At 44.1% G+C, this 15,574-nt stretch overlaps 1 protein-coding gene across 1 annotated transcript; it reads left to right on the top strand.

Annotated features, from left to right (window-relative positions):
• The first annotated feature begins 6,491 nt into the window (after positions 1-6,491).
• On the top strand, positions 6,492-12,460 carry PIM3 (Pim-3 proto-oncogene, serine/threonine kinase). The gene is made up of 6 exons (XM_053257906.1): positions 6,492-7,358; positions 7,940-8,049; positions 8,334-8,384; positions 8,881-9,244; positions 10,518-10,694; positions 10,797-12,460. The coding sequence occupies exons 1-6, from the start codon at positions 7,274-7,276 to the stop codon at positions 10,979-10,981; spliced, it is 972 nt and encodes a 323-aa protein (XP_053113881.1). The 5' UTR covers positions 6,492-7,273; the 3' UTR covers positions 10,982-12,460.
• Positions 12,461-15,574: the final 3,114 nt, after the last annotated feature.

Here is a 15,574-nt window from a genome sequence, read left to right as displayed (position 1 = left end):
GCTATTATTATATTATTGCCTACACATAAGGTCATATACATCCAAGACAAAGGCTAGATAAGCACACTCCTTAAGTTTCAGTATATGAATGTACATATTATATTAATGATTATCCATGTATGTGTATCACTTGCTAGCAACCTTCTTTCAGTGGGACCTTTGTACCAGGCAAGATTTATATGTGGGATGTATGTGTGTCTGTGTGTATTTAGTGGTATTCTGGTGTATTCTTTATGTGCAAATTGTTGGCAAAAAAAAGAATAGCAGAGGAATATACAGGGATACATTCAGGTAAATGAATACAAATATATTATTATGGCTGGTGGCTGACCATTCCTTGATGCATTACTGGTTAATAGTCTAGAATGGTTGGTTTATATTTAATCAGTAAGGACTAATAGTTAGTAGATGACCTCCTGATGGTTAGAAATCTCAATCAGTGTTTTCAATGACACCTATAAGAGTTTGGAGGAGATAATACTAGGGGTGTTCACGAATCAATTTTTGAGATTCGATTTGAGCTCAAATTTGCTACCCTCGAATCTGGGTCGATAAATTCAAATTTGATTCAATTCTATTCAAATCTGAATCATTTTGGCCTAATTTTTAAGGGCTAGGTAGCACCACAGTAGGTTGGGTGGCAGGACCCCATGAGTGCCAACTACCACCCAACCCCCAAAGGAATTGGGGAAAGGGGTGAATTTTTAGGGATGTTTATGCGTTGCAGATTTTTGGTTGTGAAATGATCTCTATGAATCCACAGATTCCCTATGAAGAAGGCATTTCACAACAGAGAATCCACACATAAAAATTTCTTAAAATTCACCCCTGGCAGTGATGGCATAAGCTTGGAGGGGACAAAATGGAGGCTCAAATTGCTGAACTGATTTGAGCTCAAATCAAGAGTGATTCAATTCAACCTCAAACATGGTAAGTATCCTCAAGGGAGATTCAATTCAAGGTCAAATAACTCAGATTCAAGTTGAATAGATTCAGCCATGAATCAATTCACACATCCCTAGATAATACCTCTCCAGCAGGCCACAGAAGCTGCAGAAACACCAGGTTGCCATTTTGCAAGTAAGTGTCAGAGAGAAGAACAGGTAGAGATGTGAGTTGACTCACATCAGGTAGAGATGTGAAGCACCTTAGAATGCAGGATCGTTCTGAGGTGGACCTAATTTGGGGGATTGTATATCTAGGACTGTAGGAGTACACACACACCTGCCTTGTAGAAGTGCTTCATTGTCCTCACGTATGTTCTGTCGAGGAACAAGAGACATCATTGCTGATGCACTCTGTATCTTTTCTGGAGAAAGCCAAAGAATACCAGAAAGAAGTCAATATGTGCTTTATTGACTACATAAAAGCCTTCGATTATATGGACCATGTCAAGTTGTGGAATATCCTTAGGAAAATGGGCGTCCCAGAACACCTAATTGTTCTCATGAGAAACCTATACACAGGACAGGAAGCCACAGTCCAGACGGAACATGGTGAAACAGACTGGTTCCAGATCGGCAAAGGAGTAAGACAAGGCTGTATACTTCCTCCGTATTTATTCAACTTATATGCTGAACATATACTGAGAGAAGCTGGATTGGAAGAAGATGAGCGTGGTTTTAAAGTTCAAGGAAGAAACATCAATAACTTGCACTACGCTGATGACACCACTCTCATAGCTGAGAATGTGAATGATCTGCAAGCTCTAGTAATGAAAGTCAAGGAGCACAGTGAAAAAATGGGACTACAACTAAATGTCAAGAAGACTAAACTAACGACAATGAGTACATCAACCAGCCTCAGAATTGACAATGAAGACATTGAAGTGGTGGATAGTTTCTGCCTTTTAGGATCGACTGTCAACAGTAAAGGATCCAGCAGTCAGGAAATATGCCGCAGACTAGCACTTGGTAGAGTTGCAATGAAGGCCTTGGAAAGGATATTTAGATGCCGAGACGTGTCTACACCTACAAAGATTAGAATCGTTCAGACAGTGGTTTTCCCCGTGACACTCTATGGATGCAAAAGCTGGACTTTGAAGAAGCACGATAGAAAAAGCATTGATGCTTTCGAACTTTGGTGCTAGAGAATACTTTTGAGGATATCATGGACAGCCATGAAAACAAACAAATGGATCATAGAACAAATCAATCCAGAATTTTCACTCGAGGCACAAATGACCAGGCTCAAACTATCATACTTCGGACACTTTATGTGAAGATCCAGCTCCCTTGAAAAATCCATAATGCTGGGGAAAGTGGAAGGAAAAAGAAGAAGAGGATGACCAGCAGCAAGGTGGATGGGCTCGATTACAACAGCAATGAATGCACCACTGAGAGACCTTAAAGGCCAAGTGGAAGACAGATCATCCTGGAGAGAATCTATCTATGTGGTCACTAAGAGCCGACACCGACTTGACGGCACTAAATCAATCAAACAATCAATCAATCAATCAATGTTCTGCTTGTATATTTATACATTTAAAAAATGTTACACTCTTCAAGTGCTCTCTCATCCAAAGGCAACTAAATACAGTAGTACTATCCTGGGAAAGTGCAAAGCATGCTGCAATACATCCTTCAAGAGTTCAGAAGGAAGAACCTTGTTGCTACCAGATAAACAGGAAGGGAAGGGGGCAGCAGGGTGTGCTACAGGGGCTTGTAGGTGGGTTCGATGGCAAGAGGTTTTTGGACCCCATTCATGTTTCTGATTATGTCCCTGGAGGCATGATGGAGCCTAAATCTGAGAACTGAGCTCAGAAGCGAGTTGTTGTTTTTTATTATCAGGGGTGGGGGGCTGTTTGCCAAGCCCCATTCCAAATCAAGCTGAGAGTTGCACGGTGCTCACTACAGTCTGCAGATTCCCATTGGTACGGTACAGTAACAGACAGGCTTAATGAAGATCTAAAGGCTGGTTACCCATTGCATTTGCAATCATCCTATGCAATGTATAGCAGTACCTTCTCTGCATTTGATGTGGCCTTGATGTGGAGTGCCTCAAACTACAAGGTTTCATTTTCAACAGGTACATTCTGTTGGGAATGATTCATGCCAGTGGTACAGACACAGAGCAGATTCAGACATAATCAAAAGCCTTATAATTTGCCACTAACTTGCTCAGCTAAGGCGAGTAGCAATTGCTCTTGGGCGAGCACCCAAAAAGGCAAATTACATGGCACTCTTTTCCTGTTCTGAGAAAAAGAAGCCAAGCAGCACATAAAATATAGAGAAGTGCTGAGTCAACTGAATGTATAGTGAGAAGCAAAAGTAAGAAATACTGGCTTACATCATGTTAGACTATGTAGCTTTTTGGTTTCCTTCTGAATTACTATTATATCATATCATATATTATATTATAATTATTATCGAAGGTACTTAATATTTCTAGATGTACCGAGCCCAAGCTCGGGGATGGCAGACAGCAGACCCCAGGGGACCCCAGACCCCAGGAGACGGCAGACAGCAGAATCAGAAGGGTTCACAGTCCTAGTGGCCCTCTCCAATCTAAAGCACCATGCTTAACGTACAGAGCCACACCTTTTGGGGTTCAAAAGAAACACCAGTGATGATATGATGCAGACGCAATGAAGGAGAGAGGAGGCTGTCAAACTCTCAACAGAAGACGACCATGCCTCTTCTTTGCTGGTCTCCCACCACCAGGAGAATATGTTCCTTTTTAAACTGCCTTTTCCCCCAATAGGGCTCTTGGTTTGTCTTTGTTGCTGGCTATTTTACACTGGACTTTTAGACCACTTTGATGTCCTTATCTCTGGTTTTGATATAGTTGATACTGTTTTTTGCTTTTTATTGTTTTAATTGATCTAAGTCATCCTGAGCATTTGTAATGGAAAGGCAGCGTATAATTGAAAAAGAAAAATGCAGTGAGAATAGAGAACAAAATCTACAACCTCAGTAAATGAAGCAATTCTGATCCACGTTGTTTTCTTTCAGGGCTTCCACTAACTATGTGACCATTGTGCCTTGGGCTTATTTCCTAATAATCCTTATAGAAATTTGAAGGGCTATTTTTTAGTTGTTTTGTGAGACATTGCACCTAAAAAGTAGGATAAAATATATTAAACAAACAAACAATTCTGCATGAGTAGAATACAAGATCTCTAATGTCATTTCCAAGTTTAAAATTATTTGACTCTTGTCCATGTGAAGAAATACTATGCAACCTGGTACCTTCTGTTTGGATGTGCCATGCCCCATACTTCTGAACCAGCAGTGTGGAAAGCTGTAACGTGTAAACAGACTTTAGAGTTGCTACTTAATTTGCCTGGTAGGGCCCCCTGATTCTTTTATAAAATCAGACCAGCAGAAATTAAATGAGCATTTCCCATTACTGCCATACCAGGAGGGGTGTAGCTATAATTGAGCGGATGGGTTCAAAGAACCTGAGGCCCCCAGCTCCTGAGGGGCCCCCAACTCCACCCCTCCCTATTTTCTTCATTATCTCCCTCATTCCAAGGGGCCACCAGGGATAGAGGTGAACACAGGCCCCCTCTCCCCTAGCTACATCCCTGTATAGCAGGAAAGGATTTACATGTTCAATCAACTTTGGCTTGTTATGCCGCTGCTAAAAGTACAAGTGCCCTGAGGAAAACATGTAAGTCATCTCCAAACCAACAAGTGTGGTTAAAGATACCATAAACTGAAAAATTGGTTTGTTACAGTTAGAAGTCACCCATCTCAATTATTCATTGTGTCAGAGGGCTTGAAAACCTTTACACCAGGATTGCACAACTTTGGCCTTCCAGCTGTTTTCAGACTACAACTCTCATCATCCCCAGCCACAGTGGTCAATAGTCAGATTATGGAAGTTGTAGTCCAACAGCCACAGGAGGGCCAAAGTTTGTGCAGCTCTGCTTTACACAATCCCATCAGGTACCTTTACTTAACAATGGAGGGTGGGGGGACTAATCTGGTATTCACCAAGACTTGAACAGTTCTTCACAAGATGCCATCTATTCAGTCTATGTTCTGAGCAAAACTCTGTGTCTCACTGAAGGCTGCAGAGTCACTGTTCACAAGAGTGAGATATTTTCTTTAAGAGTGCTTTTAAAATGAATCCAGAATCTGTAAACTACTTTCCAAAGGGATGAGGCTTGCTACAGAAGACCATGTGGCTTCCTCTGGCTGCAAAAATGGAAGATTATTTCTTGTTGTCGTGGCGCCCTCTGTGGATAAGGAGGGGAAGTGCGCGGGCTCAACCCCGCACAAGCCAAAAGAGCCGCTTATACAAGCAAGAATTCAAATGTGAATTCAAGTACAAGAAAGAATTCAAACGTGAGACACTGCGGCGCGTGCATGTTTCTGGCTATCTGTAAGACTCTTTGTGGCTGGCTGGCTGGCTGGATTTCCATGGCCAGCTCTGCCATAGAACATAAAAAATAGCTTTTTTGTATATCTGTTGGGGGAAGGGGAAATCTTAGACACCGTATAATATAACTGCAGATTTAATCTGCAGAATTTAATATGGTACTGGTAATAAAAGAGGTTCCGTTTCAGGAATTAATGGTTGCTATCAACATAACAAGGGACACTTTGGAGCACGTCTCAAATAAGGTTACACCCCATCACCCACTTATGACCTGTGATGCTCTCTGGCATGTGGGGCAAGCCTCAACTCTTCCAAAATAGGAAAGATCTCTTAAAATGAATAAAAAGGATCCCTCGCAACCTTAAAGCGATGTGTCCTGCTGTGGAGTGGAAAGGTACGTCTCACGAGAAAGAATGGGAGATGCAGCAGCAGCAGCATTCCTCCTCCCGCCGCCCCCACTCTAAATCATACAACTACTTATGGGGTCCTAAAGAGAGAGGGAGGGGTCTTGCGCATTTGTAATCCAGTGAGCTTTTATTAGCCCGATTGTGAAGGGTAATTGGGTCTGTTACTGGGAGCAAGTGTCCTGTGGATTTATCTCCGCAAGGCGTTCGAGTTCACTGAGTTCCTGACTGAGGTATGAGGGGAGAGGGTGGGAGTTACTACTGCAGTACGCCTCGGTTTCTGTCGAAGGAGGCTCCTAAATGGGGGAAGTTTGTAATCCCCACGTCGCACCAAGGAGCAAACCCTCCCCATGCGTACCCCAGCAGGGCATTCGTGGCTGCAGCTGCCTGTCTGACCCCACCCGCGACTCCCCCAACTCGGGCTTCAGACGCAGTGTCTCAACTCTGGTGAGAATGACCTTTCTCAGCACCGCCAGGAGACCAGAGAGAATGCCGCGCCTAGGAATTCCCGCCCTGTGCCGTAAGCCCCCCTCCCTTTATGCATATACAAATCAGCTTTCCTTGACTGGCTGGAACGCGATAGTCGTCTTGAAAAACTGCCCCTCTCATTGGACGGCTCCTAAAGCGCATGCAAATAAAGAGCCTCCCCCCTTCTCTCCCCCCCATGTGTATTACTGTGATGAGAATTTTCAGACAGTAACTTTGCGCGTCTCTTACTATAAGCAAATAGTTCCAAGCCCCCACCCTTTTGTATTTATCACGGGGCGAGGTTCCGCAGTCCCAGCTTTGAGCTAAAGAGAGCGCTGAGTCTTCTCGGACCTGTTCTGGGCGGCGGAGGGGAGGAGGGAGAGGAAGCAACGAGACGTGTCCCCACTGCCACCTATCTCCCCCGCGGAGGGATATTTGTATGTGTGTGTATGTGTGCCTTTTTCTCCCCGCACCAAAATATTGAGAGTTAAGAGGCAGCTCCTCTGTGTAATTGAGCTCAGAAGAGAGCAGTGCCAGTCTGAGGCTCTGCTACTGCTGCTGCTGCTGCTCCTGCTCGTGGGCAACCGCCTCACTGCGGCGCTGGATTGAATTCAGAGTCACACGGCAGCTTCCAAGAGGAGTGGATTTTATACATTCGTCGCAAGTCTCCAGCATTGCTTGTGTGGGTTCCTTTTAAATACTGATCAGAAAAAACCTATACTAGCGAAGTGAAGAAGAAACGAAAGACCATTGTAATTTTTTTTTAAAAAACAAAACATTAAGGACACGGTTTAATTTCATCTGGGATTCTGCCTTTGCTGCTTATTTTCGGAAGTCAGTTTCTACTTTTGAAAATAAATCAATTCATCTAAAGTGCTGGTGTCCAAAAACGATCGGCGAGATCTAGACAGTTGCTTACAAGCTTATCTCCTTCTCGGGAGCCCGCTTTGCTGGCCTTTCAACTGTGCTCATCAGCAGTTTTTTTATTATTGTTATTATTCTGGTTAACTGACTAAGCCAAGAGGAGTCGGCTCTGATTGAAGGATTTTCTCGTGGTTGCTGCTGCTTGGAAGATGTTACTCTCCAAGTTTGGCTCACTGGCTCACCTTTGCAGCCCAACCAGTATGGATCACTTGCCAGTGAAGATCCTCCAGCCAGGTAAACAATCCCTGACAGTCTCCTTCTGGGGAGGATGATGGTGCGTGATGTGCGTGGCGAGGGATATGTCTCTGTAGCTGTGGCTATTTTTTGTGTCTCTTGTGGCTAATTTTTTTTTTTTTTTTTTTGGTGGGGGCAGGGGTTGGAACAAGAATCACAGCAATCGGGATGGATTTTCTGATTGTTAAAGAAAAGAAAATCCCCCGATCTTGTAAAGTTCCCAAGGATTTTTTTGGTGTCTTCCCTATTAGCACAACATGGCTTGAAGCAGATGGGAGTGGTATCGCGGACGCTGTGGCGTTTCAAATATTTCACTTAGGGATGGGGAGGAAGCAAGGGGACTGACAAGCGCAACTAGAATGCTCAGTTTCACACGAAGTGGCTTATTGCGGGGGGGGGGTTATTTTTAAAACATATGGTTCCATTCCTGATTCTGATTGCCATTCCTGAGGACTAAGGCAGCCCAGCAATTGCTTTTTCCTTTTCTGGAGTGAGATTGCTTCCTGTGTACCTCGCGTTCCGTCAATAGATCGCTTCAACATAATTCTCACATCCCCCCTTCCTTCCCCTTCCATCTCTAGTGAAAGTGGAGAAGGAGCCGTTCGATAAAATCTATCAAGTGGGCTCTGTGCTCGGCAGCGGGGGATTTGGCACAGTCTATGCCGGGAACAGGATCGCAGATGGCTTGCCGGTAAGAGGAGGCTCCTGCTCTTCTCCCCCCACCCCCGCGTCCTCGTCCGCCCCTAACCACGAGGCTATTGTTGCTTCCCCCCATGTGTGGCTGGCGCGGTAGAAGCCGAACCTCCGCGGGCGACTGGAAATTCCAGTCTCGGGACTCCGGAGCGAGCCCGGCCCAGGAGATTCCAGCCTGCGAGCCTTCTCCTCAGGCTCCGAGCAGAGAGCAGCAGGCGAGATCTCTTTCCCCTCGGCTTCACAGAGCTGCCTTCCTAACCTGCCCTTTCTCCTTGCTTCCAGGTTGCCGTGAAGCATGTGGTGAAGGAGAGGGTGACCGAGTGGGGCACAATTGTAAGTATCCAATAAGATGAAGAATGCGATTGTTTGTATTTGTGTGTGCGGATTGTGTTATGTGCAGTGTGTGCGTGTGCCGCGCATTGGCATTAAACGTTCCCGGTGCTATTCTCTCCCTGCATAAATAATGGCGGGGCAGCTATTGTCTGTGTAGGTTCCCCTTCCATGCCCTCCATCCTGCTGTCTCTCTAGCCTCTGTTATTGTTTACGTTTGGGGGGAATTTGGCGGGGTTTTTGCCCTCCCCTTTTGACTGCGGCAGCAGCAGAGACACCCAGTGGAGTGGCTGTGGACTTCCCCATCACTCCAGCTTGCCAGCCCCCCTGCATTGCTGCTGGAGATTCCGTTTGCTGAAGTGTGATTTGTTTTCAAATGGCCAAGCAGGGGGATTTTCCCCTCTCCCTCCCCCTCCCCACTTGGTATTCCAAAAGCTTCATCATGTCTTCCTTTGCTCTTTCTTCTTCTCCTCTCCCCCCTCCTCCCTCCCACGTTCAGGGCGGAGTAATGGTGCCCTTGGAGATAGTCCTGTTGAAGAAAGTGGGCTCTGGCTTCCGAGGTGTGATCAAGCTGCTGGACTGGTATGAGCGACCTGACGGCTACCTGATTATCATGGAGCGGCCAGACTTGGTGAAAGATCTCTTCGACTTCATCACTGAGAAGGGAGCCCTAGATGAGGAGACAGCGCGGGGCTTTTTCCGCCAAGTCCTGGAGGCAGTGCGCCATTGCTACAACTGCGGGGTGGTGCACAGGGACATCAAAGATGAGAACCTCCTGGTGGACCTCAGGACAGGAGAGCTAAAGCTGATAGATTTCGGGTCTGGAGCCATCCTCAAGGACACAGTCTACACTGATTTTGATGGTATGTGCCCCTCCCATTCCCAAAGTGAGTGTGCGTGTGTTGGTGTCGATGGGTGGCAGAAAGCACTTTGCCATGAAAGTGCTTCCACTGACGCATCCCTGTCTTAGTCACATTCATACCACCTACTACCAACAAAAGATATTTCTGCTGCAGCAGCCAGTAACGGATCTGCTGGTAATTAAATCCCTTGCACTGGAGGTGGTTTGGGGGCGTCAAGTTGCGTAGGGATAGAAGCGATTCCAGGCAGTGACGCAGCAGTTTATATTTTTCCTGCCTTGGAAAAAAGCATTTTCCTAGAGGGCGATGTGTTTACATTCGACTCAAGCTTTTATTGGTGCCAGTATTCCCATCTGTGCTTCTCTGTCTTTAATTTCTCTGTATTTTGACACCCCCGCCCGCCCAGCATCCATTTCCCCCTTTCCAATCTGTCTTTCCTACTTTACGCTTTAGAAATCTCACATCGCAGATTGAGGGAATAGGAGAAATATACCTCCCCTTTTAAGAAGGTTTGATTTTTTTACTACAGTTTTTTGTTATTGGAAATGTATTCAGCATCTTTTGCATATGGATGAGGGATAGGATTTTTCTCTCTTCAAGGTGAATGTGATTAATGTAAATGAGGGACTTTTTCACTCCTCCCTCCCTCTAGTCAGCTGCAGCATTTAACATCTGTTTGTTGTGAAACTAGAGCCTCATGGCCATGTGACCTTCAGCATCACAAATTCCAGTTTTTATTTGGTATCCAAGTAACAGCTCAGTGCAGAGGGAGGGCAGTTGCTAACCGCCTCTTAACATGAGAGGCAGATTTCACTGTCTCATTTTTTTATTGTGAATTTCTTTTAAAAAGAGGATGCCACATGTCTTAACATGCTTTTGAAATGGTCTAAAGCTGATTAGCCATATATAGTAACAAAGACCTGACTTTCACCTTTTTCTTTCCCTCCCCTCTCTCTCCTTTCGTCCTCCTTCCCTTTGTCCTTTTGTGTCTATGTTTGGTGTGGTGCTGCAGACGCCACGTGGTCAGGGAAAGGGAGCTTTATGTTAGTAAACAGTCAGCTGATGGGAAGCTGTGCTATTCACTGTAACAAAATAGCACAACCTAAGGGGCCCAAATTAAAACATGATATCACACAGAGGGAAGATTTAGGCTCCAGAATTTCCGTGTGTGGGGGGGGGGGCGGGATTTAATGGAGCTTTTAAAAAAAACCTGTTACTTTAACACAGTCTTAATGAAAAGTTCAGTTTGGCTAATATAAGGGGTTTTGAATTTTAGGAACACGAGTATACAGTCCTCCAGAATGGATTCGCTATCACAGATACCATGGAAGATCAGCAACTGTGTGGTCATTGGGAGTCCTCCTGTATGACATGGTCTGTGGAGATATACCTTTTGAACAAGATGAAGAGATCTTGAGGGGACGGTTATACTTCAGAAGAAGAATTTCACCTGGTAAGCTTAAGTGCCAAAGCCTCCCTAGCAGTCACCCTTCTAACTCTTAGTGGGATTTGCCTCTTCTCCCTTTTCCTAATATCTCTTCTCCATGTGTTTCAGAATGCCAACAACTGATCAAATGGTGCCTTTCCCTGAGGCCTTCAGACAGACCAACACTTGAGCAAATTTTCGACCATCCATGGATGCACAAATCAGAAGTTGAGAAATCAGAAGACTGTGACATAAGGCTACGGACCATTGACACTGATGTGTCTAGCACAAGTTCAAGCAACGAGAGTCTGTGAAATACTGAGGACCTTGCAATGGGAGGGGAGCTACAAGCAGAAATAAAGACCACAGTGCTGCTGCTGCTGCCAATATGTAGGAGGGGCTAGAAAAAAAAACCGCATTCATTATTCTGTAGTCTGAATCTTTGTCTGAGGGACTTGATTTTTAGTTTCCCCTATTTTTCTGGTTTCTGCTTTGGAATGAGAGATATTTCCTTTGGAAACGCTGATGTTTGGGAGTTTGCAGACCAGTACTTAGTCAAAAGACTGACCTTTTTATTAAGAAAAGCAGTGACCTCTTTAAATATCATGGTAAACCTTTTTGCTCTCATAGAGCCTGGACTAGATTTTATTTGCTTTTTGAGTGCCTTTTTGAAAGCTGCTTCAGTGGGACTTTCTTTTTTGAGCTGTGTATGTCCAAAGAAGATCCAGTACATTATAGGGTCTTGTTCCCTGTAGACACTAAGGGTGCTGGAGGGAAGCAGCTCCTATGATGCACTGGAGAACATGTTCAGTGATTGAATGAAGTAGTCCCATCCACTGGTGATGGAATACTTGAACACAGACATTTCACTCCTTCCTGGTTCCTTCCCAGCCCTCCTTCCACTCTGCCCCCAAGACCACCTCTGCTACTCTACACTATATTTCAAATAGGCTGCACAGGTTATCAGCTGTTTATCAGGAACACTCACTCATATTTCCTTTCATCATCTCTACCACTGGGCACAAAAAAGGCCCTTTCTCAACTCCCCCCAACCTGCAAGTCTTAAAAGTATGTATGGGCATGTTAAATGCACAATCAATGCAATATTCAAGGACTTTGTGTGTGTTTTTTCCATACCTGTATATGTGTTTATGTAAATTTCTGTTTTTCCCATGTATTATACAGTTTTATTTATTGTCTGGAGTTTAGAAGACCTCTCACAGTATCATCTGTGGCTATTTATTTTGGCTAATTTATTTGAGTAGAATTCTTCAACACTGTGCTTCTCTCTTCCTCTCTCTCACTCCTGTTATGGGACTTCTTATGGTTGGCCCACAACTTGTTTTTGCATTCCTATTTGTCTCGCTCTCTCCTTTTTCTTCTTTTGGCTTTGTTTTAAAAAGGAAAAAAAAGTCTGACCATACCTGTTTTTTTCACTTTTGGTTGGAAGATGGAAAATTGTTGTACAAAGTCTAATTTAAGGGAACTAGAATGACTTTAAAAGTTAGTCAGTATGCCTTTTGTCTGGTGTTATTTACATACCAGAACTGTAAAGTAATGCTGTTTGGAAAGGTTTTAAATTATTGACATTGTACAGTCTTTGTGCATTGGCTCTGGAAGGAAGAGTGGCAGAGTCATAAACTTTAATTTATTTTAATAGCTGTGTGTTCTGTGATCTGGTTGCATTTATGCAGCTTGGATTTGGATTTTTTTCCCCTCTGTTTAACAGTGTGAAATGTATGGAGAACATATTTTTTTATACAGGTATTTCAATTAAACCTTTTTGTAGATAACCTGTGTGATGTATTCCTTTGGAACTCAATAGTAGTCTGCCAAATACATGGTTTAATTTTTAAATATTATTAATATGTATTTGTCAAAAACCACACATGATGTGGGTTGGGCATTAGCCATCCTACAATGGCCCTAGTAACCGGCATGTCATTGGTTTGTGACTACACTGATTATTAGGATCACTGCAGCTTGGCCTCTTCACCATAGTAAGTTGGCTTCTAGCAACTGAATGAGGCCTTCCGGCCTTCACAATGGATGTCTTGCCTACAGAAGAAGAGCCATCCATATATATATGTGTGTGTGTGTGTGTGTGAAATTTCCCAGCACATAAGTACATCCTGAATGCAATTTCTTGATTGCAAGCTATAATATTTCTCCCTAATCTTTTCTAATTTTACTAAGAAGAATAGCTGGACATATGCCGCTCTATCATCCCACACTGACTCTTCTTGACCATATGTATATCTATGGAGAGGTAAATACTAGTAAAATGGCTTGCAGTTTGCAGGCATACCAACTGGACCACAAAGCCCGGACTTTCTGAGTTTTAAAGTACTCGAGAAAACTGCCGAAGTTTGTTCTAAACCAGGGCTCAAACTAAGGGCCCCAGATGTTGTTTGACTTCCTCCTACAATCCCCAGCCACAAGGGCCTTTGGCCATTTCCGCTGGGGATTATGGGAGTTGAAGTTCAGCAATATCTGGGGACCTAAGTTTGAGAACCGAATGCTAATCCATGCTTTTCCGATGGAAGAGTTTTTCTGCATTTTCTGGGACATTAATGAAATGACTTTCTGGGATTTTCAACCTTTTTTCATAGTCTGGTCAAGATCTGGAATCTACCTGTGAAAATGGCATGTTTCTATCTTTTATGGTTTAGGAATTTCATGCCAGTGAGTGAGTGAGGCTCAAGCAACTTTTTAGATAGATAAGATAATTATTGAGATAACTATATAAATATTACTGGAGGTTTAAAAAGTGCCAGTCATATTTTCTTCCTCATTGCCCATGAACATATTTGCAGAGGACTAAATGTGGGGGGCATTAAAAAATCTCCTGCTCCACAGTAATAAGATGCTTAAGTTCCAACTGGATGATGCTCTCAAGGCCAGAACATCACACAGTTGAGTCATTCCTGGACAATACCACTTCAGGTTGCAGGGTTGCACATTTGAATGCTCTGCTCACCATGTTAAGAAAATCTCCCTGTACACAGAAAGCATACTAGTAATATGTCTACACTTAAAGCCTCTCTGCCAGGCAAGCTTTCCACACAGAATTCTGTAACATGGGGAATATTCAGACATGCAACTCCCAGCCTGTATTCTGAAGCAGTACAGTCTAGGAAGAGCTAAACCACATGCCATTTCTGCAAGTCTGAAGTGGCTCCAGTAATGGAAACACACTTCAGTGGCTAAATATATAAGCTGGAGTTAACAATGGTAGTATCCCATCGCTCCTGAGGCCTCATAAGACTTTTGATCCTATACTGGTGCTTGTGTTTTATGGAAATCAGTGGCCAAACAACTTTGTTATATCAGTGACAAGAGAACAGCAGAGGGTTGACTAGAATGGAGCTGTGTACCTGTGTTAGCACTGCCAGATTCAAACACTGAAAGGCAAGACTCCTGTCTCCATCTGATTTGAGGAAAGGTGGGATACACCTACGGATAATACCTAAATGACGCTTCTACAAATGAAAACTGACACACTACGCAGCAAGCCACATCGGAGAGGGATCCACACTCACTGCAGCCGAGCCACTCATCAGTCAATCTGCTAGCAACAGGCTCCTCCGTGCCACTGATGTATTTTGTCATCGCAGCTGTGACCTACTCCCATCATTCCTAGCATCGCCCGACTGGTGAGTGGCTCGGAAGCAGCAAGCGCGAATCTCTCTTAGATCCACGGCTTACTGAGCAGTACATCAGCTGGAGACTTATCTTCCAGCTCAACTCACTCATATTGGCCCCATATAGATATATAGATAATACCACAGAAGCGAGAGACAACCAGGAGTCCGATGGTCATCATTTCAGCTTCTGAACATTACTTAAGATCAGGAAGTAACGCATACAAAAAGGGGGCCTATAATTGCTTTTCCGTGTACAGTGTTCTCCAGTCAGCTGGGCCCATGGGAAGCAAGTTACCCAAACATTCTTTTGGAATGCAGCTGTGTACTTACTAAAGAGAGGCATGTGGTAGATAATCAAGGTAGATAGCAACTCCCACCCCACCAAGCAGTTTCACTGTGCAGCTTGATCCTCCCATCTAGTTCTAGTTGTGCTAAGTGGAAAGCCAACGTCTTCTGTGCATCAAGCCTTTCTAGGTCAGTGTTAAATTACATGGCAGCTACTAGGTTGGCACACGCAGACATCTCTCTCTCTCTCTCTCTCTCTCTCTCTCTCTGTGCATATCATTATAGCAGCATTCCTCCAACTTTTTGGACTTGGCTGTCCCTTCTAAAATTAATCTCCATCACCCCCAATCTCATGCCAACCATATATTACGTGGGTGAGAATGTGGAGATTCCTGTGCGCATCATCTGCTGCACTCCAGATTCTGTAATTATAGATGAAGAGGTGGTAAAGGTTATTTTTTGCAAAAGAACCACTCCCTTCCCTCGAGCCCTGTCACCTTCTCTTCCATAGCAAAAGGGCCCTTCTGCCCTAGCCATAGACCAGATGGGTAGCTCTTCTTACAGCTCTTGCTTGCAGAGCCCCTCAAAGAGAGAGAGGAAGGAGCCCACTTCTGCTAGTCTTCTTCTAGTTGCCACAGATGCCACCCCCCCCCCAGGATACGCACTTCCTCTTGAAGGCATACTGCAACCTTTTCTGCAAAATCCCAGCCTGCTGTCTAAGAACCTAGATGTTATAAGCAAGCTCCCCTTCTTCAAACCTTTTAACCAACTTTCTTTATAAGAGGCATTTGGCATGAAGATGCTATGTGAGACATGGAAGGAAACACACATTTCTCTCTCTGGTATCAGAGAGAGGTTAGTATCAGAACAGCCTCTGGCTCACAGCTACTTATTTTAATCACAAGAATCCATTGCAGACAAAAATTCTGAAAATGTAAAAAAATTAAAATTTTAAAAAGGCTCCATGATCTCAAA

The sequence above is a fragment of the Hemicordylus capensis genome, chromosome 5 (genome assembly GCF_027244095.1).
Source record: "Hemicordylus capensis ecotype Gifberg chromosome 5, rHemCap1.1.pri, whole genome shotgun sequence".
In the NCBI taxonomy this organism is placed as follows: domain Eukaryota; kingdom Metazoa; phylum Chordata; class Lepidosauria; order Squamata; family Cordylidae; genus Hemicordylus; species Hemicordylus capensis.
Note: the sequence above shows the minus strand (reverse complement) of the source record. Positions and strands in the feature narration are given on the sequence as shown.

What these genes read in the sequence shown, in the direction of transcription:
- PIM3 (XM_053257906.1), top strand. Translation starts at nt 7,274, where the DNA reads ATGTTACTCTCCAAGTTTGGCTCACTGGCTCACCTTTGCAGCCCAACC. An exon ending in AGTGAAGATCCTCCAGCCAG is followed by an intron (nt 7,359 to 7,939) that starts GTAAACAATCCC and finishes TTCCATCTCTAG; the next exon opens with TGAAAGTGGAGAAGGAGCCG. An exon ending in AGTCTACACTGATTTTGATG is followed by an intron (nt 9,245 to 10,517) that starts GTATGTGCCCCT and finishes TTTGAATTTTAG; the next exon opens with GAACACGAGTATACAGTCCT.